The sequence below is a fragment of the Micromesistius poutassou genome (assembly GCF_964030765.1).
Source record: "Micromesistius poutassou genome assembly, contig: SCAFFOLD_4603, whole genome shotgun sequence".
Lineage (NCBI taxonomy): Eukaryota > Metazoa > Chordata > Actinopteri > Gadiformes > Gadidae > Micromesistius > Micromesistius poutassou.
In genome coordinates, this window is record NW_028179906.1 from 1 (window position 1) to 20379 (window position 20379).

The 20379-nt window shown below is 47.5% G+C and overlaps 1 protein-coding gene across 1 annotated transcript; it reads right to left on the reverse strand.

Moving 5' to 3' along the window:
• Window positions 1-4785: 4785 nt before the first annotated feature.
• On the reverse strand, window positions 4786-20121 carry LOC311371294 (semaphorin-3aa-like; the record flags this gene model as incomplete). Its single annotated transcript, XM_084489452.1, has 10 exons — window positions 4786-8367; window positions 10211-10356; window positions 10750-10817; window positions 13392-13549; window positions 13778-13819; window positions 14247-14338; window positions 14695-14914; window positions 16168-16312; window positions 19503-19572; window positions 20007-20121. Coding segments are annotated over 10 exons (1854 nt in total), but the record flags the coding sequence as incomplete, so codon positions are not given.
• Between the last annotated feature and the right edge of the window lie 258 nt (window positions 20122-20379).

The following is a 20379-nucleotide window of genomic DNA, read 5'->3' on the forward strand; positions in this document are numbered from 1 at the left end:
TAGGATGCTGTAACTCTTCATCATCTTCGTCATGGTTGCAGGAATGCCGTGCCTGCCAAACTGTGCTTTAAGTATATCTATGACAGTGCGACTGCACGTGTCTCTTAATCCGTCCACTTCAATGAACTTTGAGTAGTAGTCCACAAGCAGTATGTACTGTTTCCCTTCAAATTCAAAGAGGTCTGATGCTACCTTCTCAAGGGAAGTTTGGGTGTTTCTGTTGGTTTGAGTGGTTGTCTGGGCAGTTTATTCTGAAAATCTGCACACAAACTGCAGTTTCTGACTACTTCTTCCATTTGTGCACTCATACCTGGCCAGTAGAGGGCCTCACAAGCTCGCTATTTGCTTTTCACTATCCCCAGGTGTGATTGGTGTATGAGCCTCAGCATGTTCTCGCGCATGGTGGGGGGCACTACTATTCGCAGTCCTTTAAGGATGAGTCCATCGGACAACGCAAGCTGGCTTCTTGAGTCCCAATATGGCTGAATCTGAACGGGCACCTCACGTCTGTGCTCTGGCCAGCCAGACTGAATAACCTGTTGGAGAAAGCTTAGCTCTTCTTTTGTGTGTATTTGTAGTTCTATATACTTCTGATCACTGACGGAGACAAAGTTCAGCATGGAGATGCACTCTAAGCCATCCATCTCTGATGTGTTCTCAGATAGCTGTGCTCTGGACAGTGTGTCCGGGAGCTCCATGTCTAACAGTGAGATCATACCACTGCAAGCGAAGCAAGTGAAGACGCATTCTCTGAATCCGCATGGGTGTAGACAACAGGGATTTCTTGAAGATGTCTTCGAGAGGTTTGTAATCGTTGTACACTGTGACATGTGTTCCAAATATGTAATTGTGGAACTTGGTGCAGGCATGGACAATGGAGACAATGGACAATGTCTCTTTTTCAATTTGCGCATAGCACGTCTCTGCGTCAGTGAGTGACCTTGAGGAGAAAGCGATGGGCTGATCATCTTGCAGCAGGACTGCTCCTAGTCCGCTGCTGCTGGCATCACAGAATATCACAACAGGCTTTGCAGGATCAAAATACTTTAGCACTGGGGGATGTGTGCACAGCTCTTTTAGTTTGTCAAACGCCTGTTGCTGAGCTGGCTGCCATGCAAACTCCACATCTCTCTTTAGGAGCTGGCGCAGCGGCGCATCCACCTCACTGAGGTTAGGAATGAACTTCGACAGGTAAGTAACAAAGCCCAAGAAGCGGTGGACACCTTCTTTATCCAACGGTGGCGACATGCCCTGAACAGCTTCCACTTTCGCCGGGTCAGGCTTCAGACCATCAGCTGGTGTCCCACATATGGCACAGAAGGCTGGCATATGTAGCATTTGCTGAAGTTAAGCTTCAGGTTGTAGCTTGTAGCTTTCTCGACCACTCTGTGCAGAATTGCGTCGTGTTCCTGTACCGTGGGGGCAGCTATAAGGATGTCGTCCATCACGCTTACAGCTCCTGCAATGCCCTCGAGCATTTGGTCCATGATGCGCTGGTAGATTTCAGGCGCGCATTTTATACCAAAGGGGAGTCTAAGCCATCTAAACCGACCTATTGGTGTATTGAAGGAAATCCTGATTTTGCATCTAGGACTGAGAAGACTTTGGCACCTGGTATCATTGAGACAACCTCCTCTATGGTTTGCATGAGGTGATGTTCACTCGGTCACTTGGGTCTATGCAGATTCTCACCTTGCCATTTCTTACTATAGCGACCATGGAACTCACCCACTCAGTAGGCTGCTCAACTTTGGTAATGTAGCCATCTTCTTCCATTTCATGCAGTTCTCCAGTATCTTGCCTCTGAGAGCGGCTGCGTACAGGATGAACTACACCTTTTGCACCTGGTTCGAGCTTTATGGTGTATTTACCTGGCATGGTTCCAGTGGTGCGCTTCAGCTCTGGGAACTCAACAAGTCCAGCAGGAACACACTGTGTTTCAATATTGTCAGGGTTCTGTGTGTAGCGTTTCTCTGCGTCACTTTCCAGTACGTCAAGGCGCACAATCAGCCCCAGCGCCTCAGCTGAAGTGCCACTGAGCACATTCTCTTAAGCAATGTCCAAAATTTCAAACACTGCACTCACTTTACACGTTTTTGACTTGACTTGTAGATTAACAGCAGCTACAGGCTTTAGCCTGTGATTGGAGTATGAGCAGAGCACTGTCTCAGAGCACTGCAGCTCACCTGTGTGGGCAAGCAACTGGTAGCTATTTAGAGTCAATGTGTTACACTTTAAGATTAAGATTAAGATTAAGATACACTTTATTGTCCTTGGAAGGAAATTTGTCTTGGACTCCAATGCTGTCATATAAAGCTTCTTTACAGTAATAACAGTACAGGTACAGACAATACATACATATAGGCCACAGGCCTATATGCGATGCACACATACACACACACACCCACCCAAACCCTCCCTCGCCCACTGTATTATACCATGAGTCATGATCAATAGTACAATTGCACAGTTTGTTTGGTCCTGGGGGCATTTAGGATTGAGGTGGGCACAAATTAATTCCTAAAATGGTTCAGCCTGCAAGTGGGGACTCTGAAGCGTCTACCTGATGGTAGAAGCTGGTATTCTGTGTGCAGAATATGTGTCTGGTCAGACAAGATTTTCTCAGCTTGTCTGAGCACAGACTGCTCATAGATGGACTGCATGGGGAGCTTTTCATCACCTTCATAGCAGATTGAATCAGGCGCCCAATTTTTGATTTCAGCTGGACAGAAAGGTTACCGTACCAAGCAGACATCCCATACCTCAGAATACTCTCTAACACCGCCTGATAAAATAAGAACATAACTCTCTGGTTGACACCAAACACCCTGAATCTACACAGGAAGTACAGTCTTTGCTGCAGATGAGCGCACAGGTGATCAACGTGAACCTGCCAACTGAAACAGTTATCCAGATGGACACCAAGGTACCTATAAGAGCTGACTTGGTTGATTGTTCCCCCATGGATGCACAGTGGAGTATGGTCCCCTATGGCTTTAGGGTCCAGCACCATCTCCTCTGTCTTTTTGGTGTTTATGGTACTTTGCACCAGTATCAATTCTGAATGTCACTTCTTTAGACATAATTTCCAATTTGACCACCCATTTATCAACAGTGGGGTCTTCAGGCTGCATGATATTTATGCTCAGTATTTCCTCGTCATCTGGTGAGTCTTGGTCTGAGTCAATACTTACAGTGTTTACTGCACGCTTGTGGCACACTGCCACCCAGTGGTTGGGTTTGTGACAGTAGAAACAAACAGAGCCTTTTGCTGGACACTTGCCTTGGTTCCACTTGTGCTGTGGGTCTTTTCCACACTTGTTGCAGTTTTTTGACTAACTAACTGATGCTTGTTGTCGATAAGTAGAATTTCCTTTGTACGATCCTTCGTGAGAATGATCGTACGAGCTTGGAGCCATCGTTATCATAAACTAGGCCCTGCTCTACCTCCTGAGCCACGTGCCGCCAATTGACCTTTGACCTGGGGTATATACATATAGACTCTGATCTGAGCTTGGCCAGTGAAATAGGTTCATATAGGTTTGGTTGATACATATGGTATATATGAAAGCAACAGAAGCTGAAATGTTTAAGGGTCTGAACTGTGCTGAATGAAATGAAAATAAGATTATGGTAACCATGGCGACAAACGCCTGACACTTGAGACCAAGAAAGATGATTGTGATTGTGTCAATAGCCGGTTTCATATTACGCACACACACAGGCATGCAAACACACACACACACACACACACACACACACATGCACATACACACTAACTTCTGAATCTGGTTGAAATTGATGGGAAGAAATATGTGCAAAATAAAAATATATATATTGTGAATGGGGTGAATGAGACAACAATGAACTCTTGTGGTACATTATCGACATTACACCTTTTCTCCAGCCCCATCTCACATGTATGTATGTTCAATACTAGATTAAGACGACTTTATCCAAAGTGACATACAGTGTATATATTACTGCTGTTGGATTTGTCTTCCATTTGGGTCATCATCTTGATGACAACTTGTTCAATTATAACATTATAAGGTGAGATAGCATGCAGCTGGTGTATAGCACATGGTTCATACCATTTGAAGCGTCAATCCATTTGCATTAAACTGATTACTTCATTTTGATGTTATCGCCTGGCTGACAACAATACTGCACATGTCCCGGTTGAATCAGTTATAGACCAAGTTCAGTAATGCATTCTGATCATGACCATACCTACAGGGGCTGTTGGTAAGATTTAAGATCTAAAAATTGAAACATGAAACATGTTAGAAATACAAAAGCCAGCAGTCAGCTATTAGTGAGTGAAATGCTCTTTGGAGATCGCTCCCGGCTAAGTAATGACCAGTCAGGGCATCTCTACCCTGATTCCTGGTTCCTGGAATCCATCTTGCCAGCCAGTTACACATAGACAGCATAACACACCACAGGTGTGTGAATGCAACACGGGGCGTCTCTGCTTATGCTTTCTCTCTTTGCAATTCTGAAATCGTACCTCCAGCAGCTTTAACCTATCTGTACACACATTTGGGAAATGTATAAGTATACTATCAAATGTTATCATGAATAAATGATTAGCAACTGATTTTTATTTGTGATCACTGACCTGCAAATTAAAGTTATTATTAAATAGGATTAAATTCCATTGCTTCTACATTATACTTATATGTTCTCTTTTGTACATCTGTATACAAACAAGATATGACGTCAACCAAACACATTTGGAAATCCAATGGGGGTGAACTCAATGAAGAAAGCGCACAGCAGTAGATTTAATGATGTTTATTTAGACAACTGAATGCATGCCAGAAGGAACTGTTATACAGCAGCACTGTGCCCGAGACCTCCCTCTCTCTCTCCCTCTCTCTCGCTCTATACAACCACTAAAGAGGAAGAGAGAGAGACAGAGAGAAAGAGATAGAGATAGAGAGAGAGAGAGAGGGCGATGGTTAAGCTGGGACATCCAACTACAGGGTTCTGCTTGAGACGCTGTCCACTGTTGTAGTTTATTGCATCGACACATCGTATTCTCTTCAGGGTCATGTCAGACACGGAGGGACGTCCGCAGAACACTTAAGGAGGTTGGTTTTTCTAGACAGTTTTGGCTTTTGTTTTTTTGGTGGTGTTGGTACTGAACATAAAAAGAAGGGACCAAGGTTCATTTACATGGTTGGTTTCCAGGGAGCTTCACCTCGTCACACAAAACACGAATAGAGACGATAGAAAAGATGCACTTGCTGTAGCTAGGTAGCATTCACATGCAGTATAATGCGTCTTCTCCTCAGACTAGTTTCAACATTTTTCTGCACTATTTCTTAAACAGAGAGTCACAGCTAAAGGTTTTTTTTCTTCTTTTTTTTTTAAAATTTGTATTATCTTACATAGAATGGCTAATGACTGAGTGATTAGAATTTGGGTGAGTTAAGGAACTAAATAGGGAATGTGAAGTGACATCACGCCGGCGGCCATCTTGTGAGACCAACAGGGGTAGTGACCTCTAAACATGGCGCAGTGACCTCTAACCCTGGGACAGCGACCTCTAACTCCGGGGCAGCGACCTCTAAACATGTCGCGCTCACCACAGTGGTCAACAAGGTGCCACGTCAACCTCACATTCGCTTTAAGGCAAACATAAACAAAAACACACTAACCAACAAACAGAATATGGAACGGAATCTTAAATGTTGTGCTTTTACGTTCTTTCGGGGGGGGGGGGGGGGGGGGGGGTCCAGACGTAGAGATGTGTTCAAATGTTTAAACCCGGTGCTCGTGTTTCATGTCCCCTACGTTCGTTTGACGGGTCGTCTGGTCGGGGGGGGCCGTCCGTCGACTCCCTCGTTTGAGTCGCTGTTTCTTTCTCCAATGTGGATGAGCCCGAAAAAAAATACCGTAATATCAAAAATAAATGTAACCGTTTCACAAAAACCATCGGCAATAAATAATAGACAAGTGATGTCCTTGCACTGTATATATATGTACATACACAAAGAGTTAGGCTTGTTGTATATATGTACACAAGTCTATATCTGACTTAGCTTCAGCATAAACTTAACCATCCACAGCTTTTTATTTTTTTTCAATCCCAAGAAGAAAAAAAAGAACTTATCAAAAATAACTTAACACTTTTAAAAGTCCTTGGGAACAGGAGAGAGAGAGAGAGAGAGATGATGCAAATTGTGTTTTTACGATGCGGCTCGTACAAAATGGCTGCAATTGTTTGGAAATGAAATATGAAACAATTTAAAATATGTAACAATTTTATATTCATATATATGATAAAGGACGTACAAAAAAAAAAGGGTAAAATAATCGTAATGACTTGGTAAAATAAGTGTCAGAGGAGACTAGCTTATTGGAAACATTGATCGACGACAACATGCACGTTGCTATGCCGGCTTTGGGAGCACCGTGCTTCCGATGTGCTGTCCCGGCATTCCCGAACACCCCAAGAGTCACTGGTGCGTATCGCTGCCCCCACAAAATAAACCAGACTCTTTTCTCTTTAGCCTCTTTTGACCTTTGACCTTTGACCTCAAAGCCAAAGCTCCTGAGGATCACGCCCCCGACCGCTAGAACGCTCCTGACCAATCAGATTCAGGCTGGGACCCATGTGCGGTGTCCTCTTTGAAAATCTGTTGTTGTTGCCCAAACACATCCGAAAAGACTTTGAAAATACCAGTTTCTTTCTCCCGCATAAACAGTTCATTCAGATCTGTGTGTGTGTGTGTATGTTTCATTGTGCCTGTGTGTGTGTGCTTTTTGTTGGCCTAGTCTTCTCAAAGCAGCCAATCTTCTGATTCATATGCTCAGGTTCAAAGAGAGCTGGTTCCACGAACACACACACTTACACACCGTGACACACATACAGCCACTCCTCGTTTAAGGCCTTCTCCACACTTCACCGCCCAACGCACAGAGCTTGGGTGTCTTCACATCGTATCCTCTATAAAACCCTCCGGCCGGTCCTCTACCAGGCAGCGCTGGCTCCACTGCCGTCCCCGTAGAGTAGCTTATGTACAGAGTTCTCCCCCAGGGCATAGAGCGGTTCCTGGGCAGTATCATGAGCCCTCAGGTCCCTGCTCCATCTCGTTTCCAGTCCTGCGTCGCCTCAGTATTCATTGCACACGGACTGTGTGTTTGCATGTGTGCGCATGTGTGTGGTTATCTTTATGTGTGTACGTATGTTGACGCGTGATTCCTTTCGTAGGTCCGGTCCAACTGCAGCTGCGGGGGACTTGCTGACCGGTGGTTGGATGTATCTGTATGTGCATTTGTGTGAGAGTTGAGGAAGTGTTGCGTTGTGTTTGAGTGGCTGTTGGGATCTAAATGCGAAATCTGAGTTTGTGAGTCTGTCTGAGTGAGTGTGTGTCAATGTCTGTGTGTGTCTGTGTATGAGTTTAATGTTGTGTGTGTCTGTGTGTATGTCTGTGTGTGTGTGTCTGTGTGTGTGTGTGTGTGTGTGTGTGTGTACGTATGTGTGTGTGTGTGTGTGTGTGTGTGTACATATGTGTGTGTGTGTGTGTGTGTGTGTGTACGTGTGTGTGTGTCCTCTCAGACGCTGCGTGGGGGTCTCTGCAGCTCGTGCGTTCTCCTGTTGCGTCCCTTCTTGTTCTCCTGCATCCGTCTCCACTTGGCCGAGTGCTGGGTCCCCGCTCGGGGCCCCCCCGCGGCCTGGGACCCCCCCGCGGCCTGGGACCCCCCCGCGGCCTGGGACCCCTTGTTCTGGGTCTGAGTGTTCTGGCCCCTCGGGTTGTTCTTGGGCCCCTGTCCACTGGCCGCGACCCCGGTGGGGCTGGGTACACCCTTCTGGGCGCTCTGGACGGGCGGCGGGGCCCCCTCCGCCGCCTGGCCCCGGGCCCCCAGTCTGGGGCCGCTCTGCGCCGGGGTGCCCTGCTGCTTCTGGCCGTTGGGCCCTGAGGCCTTGGGTCTCATGGCGGCGGCGGCGGTCCCCACGGCGACGACCACGGGCCCCTGGGCGTCGCCGGCCGGCGCCTTGAACCTCTTCTGCTTGCGCTCCTTCTTCCACACGCGGTCGCAGAACTCCTCCACGCTGCTGAGGTCCGGGTGGTCCAGCAGGGACAGGAAGTCCCGGTACCACAGCCGGTGCTTGGAGCCCCCCGACTGGCCCCCGGCCCCGGTGCCGCCGCCCCCCAGGGCCCCCCCGGCGGCGGCAGCGGGCAGGATGTCGCCCAGCCGCTGGGTGGGGATGACCTGCAGCGTGAGGCGCAGCAGCGGCTGGATGAAGCCATGCTCCACGGCGTGGCAGTGGTACACGCCGGCGTCCGTCTGCGCCAGGCTGCGGATCAGCAGGCCCTGGTCCGTACGCAGAACACGCTCGTCAAGCTTCATCTAAAGCGAGGCCAGGGGAGAGAAGAAGAAGAGGGAGAAGAAGACATTGGATGAGACGGGGAGCGAGGGTTGATTGCACTTTAATAACCCTAACCCTCTAACCCTAACCCTAACCCTCTAACCCTAACCCTCTAACTCTAACCCTAATCCTCTAACCCTAACACTAACCCTAACCCTAACCCTCTAACCCTAACCCTCTAACTCTAACCCTAATCCTCTAACCCTAACACTAACCCGAACCCTAACCCTCTAACCCTAACCCTCTAACTCTAACCCTAATCCTCTAACCCTAACCCTAACCCTCTAACCCTAACCCTCTAACTCTAACCCTGTAACCCTAACCCTCTAACCCTAACCCCCCCCCCCTATGCTTTTGCCACCAAGCCACTACACACAACAACAAGCATCAACAGGAGATACATCAAGACAGGGCACAGTACAACATCAACTACAGCAGGAGGGTTAGGGTTATCTGAGGGTTGGGTTAGGGTTATGTGAGGGTGTGAGTAGGAGATGTATCCCGTCTTTACCCCAGGGTTTCCTAATTGTAATGTGGAGGGTCGATGTCAATATTCACAGCTTGATGTTTACTTTAGTCTCTCTTTCCCTCGCACACGTTCATCATCTTCTCTCATTTCTCGTATTTTTTCTCTTTTCTGTCGCCGGACGTGGAGGTCGAAGGTCAATGACAACATTCCCACCCTAGTGTTCAGTCTTCACCTCTCCTCTTCTCTCTCTCCCCTCCAGATCAGGGAGATAAGGTCAGGAGATGACGGACACCACAGAGGAAAGGTGTTCCCCTTTCCCCTTGCGTCTCTAATTATCGTTCTCTGCACTAATCTTATTAACGTGTCTGCCGGGGAAAGCGATACGTCCCAGAAGGATGTGTGCTTATCTACACGTTTGTTGTCATAGCTGTAATGTGTGTCCATACGGACGTGCAGCAAACGGTTATCTGTATGTCGAGCCGGAGGGTAAAGTCTGTTTGTTCAATAATAAGACATTATTTTATTACACGCGGGACTACAATCTGTCTCTTTCTGCAATCTGTCAGTTAGCGTCTACAGAGATTCTGTCGACTGTTTATGGTCAAATGTTTATGGTCAAATAAAACATGAATTAAATGACAGCTTTTTCATTGGCATAACCCATTTCCCCCCTGTCATATTATGCTATAATATAATGACGATTTATGATTAAATATGCTCTTTTTCTTTTTTAAGCACCATCACCACAGGCATATAATCAGACAAAGTTGAATGATTGTGACCCATAGTCTGAGTGTGGGAGGGGGGCGGGCGTAAGAGCAGCCAAAAGTAACATTGGCGGCCGAGGCTGAGAGAAGGTCATGAGTTTTATCACTTATCCAGTCTCCAAAAACAACTTCACTTCCTGTCTCTTACTTCCTATAAGCTGTGTATGTCAGTTAGCAGTCCCCAGAGCAAGAAGTAGAACAACATGAGAAGAATAACATATGGATTTCTCTGGAGAAAACAAAAGGAAAAAGCAATATCTGAAACTGAAATCCCTCTATCGTATGCCCCTCACTCTCTCTCGCCTCTTGCCACTAAACCGCCACTAAACCGCGGCTAAACTGCAGCTAAACCCTTGTAACCCAAGTGGATATAGCTCCCCAGAAGTCCCGCCTCCCTCCGAGGCGTGGCCGGAAGTCCCGCCCTCCCTCTGGCCAATTATCTGGCGGATAATGCTAATTTGGAACATTCCGTTGTGGGAGTTCTGTCATGAGAGGAGAACGTCAGAGTGGTGAGTTGAGGCCCTGATGTGTACGATAGCAGCACCGGGTCGTGATTGGTGGACGGTGCTGCCCGGGGGCGGGACCCACCTCCAGCTTGCGCTCCTCATTGGGCCGCTGCAGCTGCCAGTAGATGAGCGCCCGCTGGGACTTGGAGCTGCACTCCAGGAACATGCTGCTGTTCTCCACCCCGTACACGCTGCGGTCCTCCACCGAGCCCAGCCCGTCCGCCTCGTCTACACACACACAAGCGTGCAGGATCATACACACACACACACACACACACACACACACACACACGTGCACGCATGCACACGCACACGCACACGCACACGCACATGCACACATGCAGGAACACACGCACACACACACACATACACACACACAGACACATGCAGGAACAAACCCACACAAGCACACACACACACACACACACACACACACACAACATGCAAATCACACACACACACACACACACACACACACACAGATGCAGAAACATACAAAAACCATACACACACAAACACACATACAAAAACAAATCCATTAAGTAGGGTACATGGTAGATAAACAGTAAAAACAAACTGAAGTGTCTTTTTGTTGATAGTGCAGACAGCCGGGATCTGTACCGTGATGCTGGAGGTCCGAGCACTGGGAGAGGGGGTCTCCGTTCCTGATATCCTGCCGCCGGGTTCGCCTGTGGAGACAGAGCCAGGCACAGAGACATGTTTATGGGATGCATGTGGTTGTATACGTCTATCAGGAACCAGAGCCATGGCATGGGGAGTGTGTGACACATATTGTTTCTTTAGGAACCCCACACCAATGCTTATACTATACATACACACTATGTCCTCACACACGCTGAATAACTAGAGGATACAACATAGCCTACTTATACAACGACAAACTAGTTTGTTAAGCATGCATGTTCAGAAGGGATAATCACATCACTACTCAAAGACACAAAGATACACAAAATTACACTTGATGAAAGCACACAGATTATATTCTAAAATAAAAGTACACACGGTTTGCGTGCCCCCCTAATGTAGCTTTTATGCTGCTCAATTTCACCACTAGGGGGCAATGTTCCCTCAGCCTATTCTGAATACCAAACGAGCGGATTCAGTGCGATGGGAGACTGTTTATTCAACCGTCGGCTCCATTGTTAACATCACATGGGCTGAGAGAAGAACGGCCAAGTATCATGGAGCGGTGCATGGAAAATATAACCCCGCGGTTAAACGCATAACTCGCTTATACCGAGCCGTCCTTAATGAAACACATCGTAGGCCGACTGTACGGTGCAGTTTAACGCACTGTACTGCGCCGTGCGGCGGTGAGAGTCCGCCTGTAAAACACTCCTGCTGCGTGGCCTTTCGGACATGAAAGCGCAGCCATGTCATTGCGTTTATTTTTAAACCTTGATAGTGAGGCATTATTTCTTTACAGCCTAACATTATTGGTCAGCGCTGAGCTCCGAGACGCCTCAGATCTGTCAGCTCATCGCCGTGTGGGGATCGTGTCTGACACGCGGTGTTAAAGGGAAATGTCCCAATAAAAAACAGCAAGAGGTGATGAATATACTGTAGTGTGGGGGACTTGGAGGGAGGAAGGAAGGAAGGAGAGAATCAATGGAAGAAAGAATAATCAAAAGAAGAAAGAAAATAATAAAATGCAACAGGGAGAATTTAATTGTATAAATTACATTACTTTCTTCGTGTACATGAGTACCAACGCAACACGTCAATATTCATCACATATCTCCCTTCTTCTCTCACCGCCTTCAGAAAATTAGCAAAATCACCACTTTCTGCTTTCATTTCATAAACTTCACACACATGGACACGGACACACACACACACACACACACACACACACACACACACACACACACACACACACACACACACACACACACACACTTGCAGCCCTCCTACGTAGATTAAGCTAACATTCCTGTGCTTGGCTAGCCGAGCACGTGTGGCGCCCAGTAACTGGTTCCCACTCAGAGAGAGAGAGAGAGAGAGAGAGAGAGAGAGAGAGAGAGAGCGACAGAGACAGAGACAAAGAGAAGAGAGAGAGCAGAGAGAAAGAGAGGTAGAGAGAGAGAAAAGAGAGAGAAGAGAGAGCGAAAAAGAGGAAAGAGAGAGAGTAGAGAAAATATTTGGAGTGGAACACCGAAGCGGGGGCCCTAACCATGGGGTGTGCCACCTCCTCTGGCCCCACCCAGACCCGCTACACCCACTGGCCTACTTCTGATGGTGTGAGAAGCTATGCATGGCTGCCATGTAAAGGGTGTAGCGGACCTCTGGGTGTGTAGGTTGCGTGTGTTTACGTGCGCATGTGTGTTTGCGTGTGTGTGTGTGTGTGTGTGTGTGTGTGTGTGTGTGTCCCACTGGATTCAGTGAAGGGTAATTTGAGGGTGTGTTAGTTCGTACCTCCGAGCTGCTGCATTAGGCGGTCAGACGGCTGCGAGCTGGCTGTTTGGTGTGTGTGTGTGTATGTGTGTGTACGTGCATGTTACTGTATGTGTGTGAGTGTGTGTGTGTGTGTACGTGTGTCTGAAGGCTGATCTGTATATCTTTCTTTTTTTGGAATCCAGGTTATAGTAGTCCATGCATGTGTCCATGCATGAATGTGTGTGCGTCTACGTCGATGTGTGTACTGAATGTGAGTTGTGTGTCCATCATGTATGTATGTGTGTGTATCTCGATGTGTGTACTGTATGTGAGTTGTGTGTCCATGCATGTATGTACTGTATGTGCGTGCATGTGTACCCCTTCCTTTGTATGGTTGTGTACACGTCCTTGCCAAAAGTGTAACTCCAGTAGATGAAAGGTTACAAAGACAAAGTTCACGCTGACGGGACCCAGTGGTTAGGATGTGTGCATGTGAAGGGTGTGAGGGTGTGTGCGCGCGTGCGTGTGTGTCTGTGCGTGTGTGTGTGTGTGTGTGCTAAGGGTGTGTGTGTGTGTGTGTGTGTGTGTGTGTGAGTGTGGGTGAGTGTGTGGCGTCAGAGGAGAGAGCGGTTTCCACCACGGGCTGGCCGGGCGCCATTAAGCAAGGCACCTCCTACTCCCTTGTTGTCGCTCCACGGTGGTCGAAAACTGTTTCCCTTTTTAGACGTGTGCTGCGGTGTGAAGGGGCGGGGGGGGGGGGCGGCAGGTGGGGGAAGAAACAGAAACAGAGCCGGGGCCTCGACCCCGTGACCCTGCGTTTCCCTCCATCAACAGCAGAAGACGGCGGGGCGTGGGCGCGCTCCTACCTCTTGGCGGTGGGGAAGTAGCGGGAGCACTCGGTGCCGTCCCAGGCGCAGTAGGGGTCCCGCGCCAGGCAGCACTCAGCGCACGCCTTCCCGTACACCTCGCAGCGGTGCAGCGGCATCTGGGAGACTCCCAGCGTGGAGCCCAGGTACAGCTGTTGCTGTAGGGGGGAAAGAGCCGCAGCGGACGGGTGAGAAACAGAGGGGGAGAAAATAACTGCTTTGTGTGGTTAGCTTCACGGCTCCTGAGGGTTTCATTGTTGTCTGAGCCAGCGTACCGAAGCGCTGCCTAGTTTAGGGTTTGTTTTGATGTAGCTGGATCAGTCGGGCTCAGCCTGACAGATTGCTGGAGGATTTGGAGATGTGTGTGTGTGTGAGTGTTTCCTTACCTGTTTGGTGGACAGCTCCATGGCAGTGATGGGCGTCGGCTCCTGAACAAAAAGAAAAGCCTTCGGTTTTAGAATCAGTGGTTCAAGAGGTCAGCTCCACTGTCGAGCATGACTTTGACTTATGAAAACATATCAAGTTCTTATTGATGTTGTTCTAGGAAACAGGATATTGACATTTCTTGGATTCCAGCAAGTGCTGTCCTGTTGTGATATGATGTTATCGTTGTTTCTTCCAGGTCTGGAAGGCTGCATCGCAGCGAAATTAAGTTGCCTAAAATATTGTGATTTTGACAATATCAGCTGGATCCACAATCAACTACAAACCAAGACAAAGCTAGTGGTCATAACAATTCACATTAATGTTAGATTAAGCAGTCTGTTACAGTTTGTTACAACAACAAACACAGAACAGAGAACCGTTCTTTTTGTAGGTGTAGTAAACTACAGCTCCCGCGTGTGTGTGTCCTACCCGGAACACGGTCATCTCCTCCAGCACCACCTCCTCCAGGTCGTGCCAGCTCTCTCTGGGGATGGTCACCACCTTCAGCACCGTGCCCATGTCTGAGCAGGGAACACAACGCATTAAACATGTGGAAACACATAGAATATCATCCAGTGTACTTTACACTATCGCCATCCCTGCATTTAATAATACAGATAACTGAAGAGAATATATTTTCTTATATTTGAGATTATCTTGATTATGTGTTTTATGTAATTCCAGTCAAAAATGTATCGCACACACATTCATGATCTACAACTTAAATTGTCTTTTTTATGTGCTAGACAATCGTGCAAACAGTAAAAAACGAAACCGTTTATAATTGTGAGCTTCTGTTTATCATTCTCTCCCCAGACAGCCAGGTGTCTTTCAGGCGTCCTGGTGTTACTGGGTCGTCACGGCGACGGGCTCGTACCCGTGCCGATGAACATGACGTCGTACTGGCCGTCCTCGGCCTCCACGCGGTCCACCACCAGCTGGGAGAACTGGTAGTCCACGTCGGTGCGCACCACGATGGGCCGGCCCCCCAGCGGGTGCACAGGGTTGTACATGGCCGGGTGCCCCCGCGCAAACGTGATCACGTCATCGGGGAGGTCCTTGGTCGAGTCGAAGCCGCCGAACGTCTTACTGGGGCACTGGGGAGCAATCAAGCACAAATGTAGTGCAAATATAGCACAAATCTACTACAAATGTAGTATAAATCAAGCACAAATGTAGCTCAAATGTAGCTCAAATATATTACTAATGTGACTCAAATGGGTTACAAATGTAGTATAAATCAAGCTCAAATGTAGTACGAATGTAGGACAAATGTACTATAAATGTAGCACAAATGTAGTACAAATGTAGTACAAATGTAGCTCAAATGTAGTACAAATGTAATATAGATCAAGCACAAATGTAGTACAAATAGCAAACAAATTAGTAGCTTAAATGTACTACACATGTATTATTAATGTAAATAAAATTAATTAAAATGTCCATTAAATGTACTACAAATGTATTACAAATGTCCATCAAATGTACTACAAATGTATTACAAATGTAGCACAAATGAAGCTTAAATATAGTACAAATGTAGCACAAATGTAGTGCAAATGTAACACACATGTAGTACAAATGTAGTATAAATCAAGCACAAATTCCTCAAATGCAAATTTGAGGCAGACCGCAATGGTGGTATGGACTCGCCTGTGCTTTTCAATGCTGTATGAATGTCTGCATAAAAACCAGGCACAGCATGTCGTCATGCCGATTAATTATGATGAATTAATAATTTCTTGCTCTTTAGGATTTGCGCCAGCGAGCTAACCATCATGATACACTTTAATAATCCGCTCCCTCCCTCTCCACTTCGACCAGCTCTGAGTATATCAGTCCCTCTCATACATGGACGGTTCTACTGGCCAGAACTCAAAAGAACCAGATGCTGTTTGGCTGTAAACTATTGGTATTTATAGCTTGTCATTCAGATGAAAGGTCCTGGCATCAAAGAGGCCTCCCCACTGTCTTCAGCCTACCTGAGCGCATTCCTGGGAAAAACTATTTATCTTGCATCTTGTATCTTACTCGACCTCTCTTTTCTGTTATATTCTTTATCGGAATCCGACCAACAGCGCTTTTAAACTTAAGGTTAAAGCTGCACTACCTTTGTTTCCTGTGAGCAGCCTCTAGTGGTCATTTCAGATGATCACTTACTCTCTTTTTCAAAAGTGGATCACAATTAAACGACTTAAAGACACTGGTTTCCTGAATGGACTGATTCGTGGCTTGACCTGTTTATAATTCTTAAGGAACTTTCTAGCCCAGATCTTTTTGTATGGAGTTAGCAGCAGAAAACTTGAAGCGTTTGATAAAATAAAACAATTAAACTTGTGTGTGAACTCACGGTGCCGGGGCGGGGATAGGGCACCCTGCCCTGGAAGGGCACCCACTGGTAGGTGGGGCCGTCGCGGTGGGCGTAGGGCCCCAGGAAGACCCTCCGGATGTCTGCCATGTTGTACATGCACACCGCAGAACCCTTGAAGATGTTGCTGAGGAACGGAGAGAGAGAGAGAGAATGACGGCGGGAAACAAAGCAAGATAGAATTACAGAAACAATGTCAGAATTCGAGAGAAATAAGGTAGGAACGAATTAGAGAGAGAAAGTAAGGAAGAAAGAAAGTGAGTACAAAAGTAAGAATGGGAGAAAGAAAGTAACAAAGAGAAAGACGAGACAAGAGCCGAGATATGATTCAGTGCAGATCTTGTTGTGCTTGAGTGGAGTGCGGATAAGACCTCCTTCCCTCCTCTGAGAGACAACAAACGGATCTCTGGGCCGGAGAAGAGAACGGCAGACAGGAGAGGCTGCGATCATTTAACTCCTAAACGTCGGGTCGGAGCTTCTCTCTGATTGCTCTCAGGCCCCAGAGAGGAGAGGAATGCAGGCCATGCTCGTCCAACAGAACGGTGATCTCTCGCTGCAGCGCATGTTCAAACCCACTCTGACTGCTTTTTGGTGAGCGTTTTTTTGCAGGGCCTTGGTTACGGGGGGGGGTTCAGCCCAGGAACCAGATGGACAGGTTGTCCAAACTGGGCTCCAATCAATGAGATAGAGGGGGGAATTTGTCTTCTCAGAAGACAAGACAAATTCCAGTTGGGACACACAACCGAGTAACCAAACGGTATCCACTCAGGTCCAATCCACATGAGCATGATTTTTGGTCTCCATGGAGATGATGTATCACAGTGTTTATTTGGATTACTAGAATTTCACTAGCATTAACTAGCATTAGCCAGCATTAACTAGCATTAGCTTTTATGGCTAAATAGCACAATCAAGATATTTTGTGGTTTGCTTTTCTTCTGAGAAAAAAACATATATAATCGTCCCTATTCTTTTAAAACAGCTGATAGTGATTTATATATTTTTTACCATTGTACTCGAATAATGAGATGGAGGTCCCTTGTATTCATACATCATGTTATTGTACATATCGAGTACACATTCAGTACTCAGAGCAGCCTTTTCCTTTGTGTTGCCGTGTTGGGCCCCAGACAAAAGCATTAGAAAGCAGTGATGTGGGCGACAGGCAAACAACACGCGCTGATCAGCCAGCCGCGGAAGATGAATGGATTAGCATTTGTAAAGGTTAATCACAGAGAAATTCAATTAAACAACGGGGCATTAAAACGGCACTCCAATATCTACGAAGGGCACACTTTTCAGATTTGGATGGACAAACAGGAGTGGACAGATGGGGCGTGGGCGAGAGGGAGAGACAGAGACATAGAGAGAGAGAAAGAGAAAGAGAGAGAGAGAGACAGAGATAGTGACAGATAGAGAGAGAAAGGACACAGCAGAGGGAAAGAGAGAGGGAGAGAGAGGGAGAGAGAGAGAGAGAGAGAGAGAGAGAGAGAGACAGAGAGAGCGATAAGAGAGAAAGGACACAGCAGAGGGAAAGAGAGAGGGAGCGAGAGGGAGAGAGAGAGACAGGAAGAGAGAGAGAGGGAGAGAGAGGGAGAGAGAGAGAGACAGGAAGAGAGCGATGCAGGCCTGCACACATTCAATCAATCATACCTAACATGTGCATCTGCTAAGACAGGAACATGCGTAAGCACCAAGCGTGCACCGCTGATACAGGACGGTATCCATGCTATTCACACACACACACACACACACACATACACACACACTCACACACGCACACACACACACTTTATTTCAGCCCAATCAAACATGGATCTGTGGATGGGCTGATATGCGTCTCATTAGGCAGTGATATTAAAGCGGCTGCGTCTGAATCCCGGCTCTATTCATCTCTGAAAACCGGCCACTTAGAAAACCAATTAAAACACTCAGATTCCTCAGAGTCCTATAATTGAATATTCAAGCATGGGTGGTGGTGCATGTGTGTGTGTGTGTGCTCAACGGCGTGTGTGTCTGTGTGTGTGCGCTGACTGCAATGCATGTGTGTGCGTTCAAGTGTGCCTGTGTATTTGCTCAGCAGCTTATTTGTGTGTGTGTGTGTGTGTGTGTGTGTGTGTGTGTGTGTGTGTGTGTGTGTGCTCGCATGCATGCGTGCTTCTGTGTCGTTGTGTGCACGCACGCATGCATGTGTGTAGTCCACATGTGAGTGTCGTCCACATGTGTGTGTCGTCCAGAACAAACAGCCAACAAAGGGAGCCCATGTGAACCGCCTGCAGGCGGAGGAGAGTGTGGTGCTGACGCTGAACCTGCTGCCGGTCCGCGTTAGCGCGTGGCGCCCCATCCGCCACTGTTATCCTTAGCCCTGATTGATGTTCAATTGTTCTTCTTTAGCTGTGCCGCACCACACAAATACACACACACACACACACACACACACTCAGTCGCAACCAAAACGCAAACGCGACATAACGTTAAGCGCCACGCCGCCATCTGCTCCGTCTCGACTCACTTCTCTCGGCCGCTGGCATCGCGCTTTTTACCCTCTATCCTCTCGCAGCGGACGAGAGAGCAGGGCTATCATCTTACCTACATCTACACACACACACACTCATGCAGAAACACACACAAGAGCGCACACACGCATAGACGCAAGCACACACACAGACGCATGCACGCATGCATGCACACACGAAAGCACACACTATTCCAAATTCAGTTTTCCCTCTTAACTGCTCTTCAGATTCCATCGAGTACAAGTGACAGGTAGCAGGGAACCAGGGAGTTGGCTGGGGGTGGGGGGTGGGGGAGGGAGGGGGGGAGGGGGCGGAAAGCATTTTCCAAATCGGTGGGACTAGACGCTGGGAGAGGACCCGGGGCCCAGCAGAGCCACTGTAAGGTATCTGTAAGTAGATTAGACCATGCAGAGTGATGTCTGGGAATGTTACTAAACCGCGACGGCACGCCTGGCAGGCCGCGTTTGTCCAGGTAATGGACGACGTATCGGGGTAACGCAACGGATAAAGGGGTGGAGCCAGGGAGAAGAGAAACCATTCAAGGGGATTCAAGGGAGAACGGAGCATGAATGGGTTACACTTTTTCCAAAGATGAGTAAACTGTTCAGGATGGCCAGCGTCTTGAATATACATCTGCAGATCGCCTAGCAACAAGGCCACCTCAGAGGCAAGGGGGGGGGCGAGGGAGTGAGGGAGTTCCCTCTGAGTCCCCTTCTGATGCTCTCATTGGAGGGGCTGATGGATTCACCTGGAGAGGGATGAGAAGGTGAGGGAGAGATGGGGGGGGGGCTCGGTGGTTACCTGGAGGTGGTGAACACGGCGTAGATGACCGGGTTCTTGGGGTCCTTGGAGCTCATCAGGAACACGTCCTCTGAAGAGAAGGAAGAGGGACACGACTATCGGTCACATCTCTCTCTCCTCAGAGGTTTGATTTACAAGGCGTACGTTATCCACATCATCTGTTGAGTTATCGTTTTCAAGTGGCTTGGGTCATCCTTTTTAGGAATAGCAGTTTTTGTAGGTCCTATTGGGACCATTTATAAGTGACTTTGATGAGAGCGATAATAAAACAATCGTGAGGCCGACACACACACACACACACACACACACACACACACAGACTAGGAATACAGATGACGTACGTTGAAGCATTTTAGTTAAGTGTGCATTTTATTGTTTTAGCTGTACTTGCATGTTCTGTTTTAGCCCTGTGAAGCACTTTCTTGAATGTCAGGCACTTTATTAATAAAAGTACCGGTATTATTGTTATTATTATGAGTACATGCTAACAGAATGCTAACTCACGTAGCTCGTCAAAGTGTGTGTCGATGCCGTTGGCTCCGGGGACGGAGCACATGAGCCGAGCTTTGAGGAAGGTGGTCCACTTGTTCACCAGGCTCCTGTGGCCCCCCATGTCGTTCTGAAGGACACACACACAGACACACGCACACACACCAAACACATGCACACACAGATGTACACAGACACATACACAGAAAGAGGTGCAATAAATAAAACATTTGGTTGAATTAAATGTATTATGTGTATGTGTCTGTGTCTGCATGCGTGCGTGCGTGCATATGTGTGTGTGTGTGTGTGTGTGTGTGTGTGTGTGTGTGTGTGTCTGTGTGTTTGTGTGTGTGTGTGTGTGTGTGTGTGTGTGTGTGTGTGTGTGTGT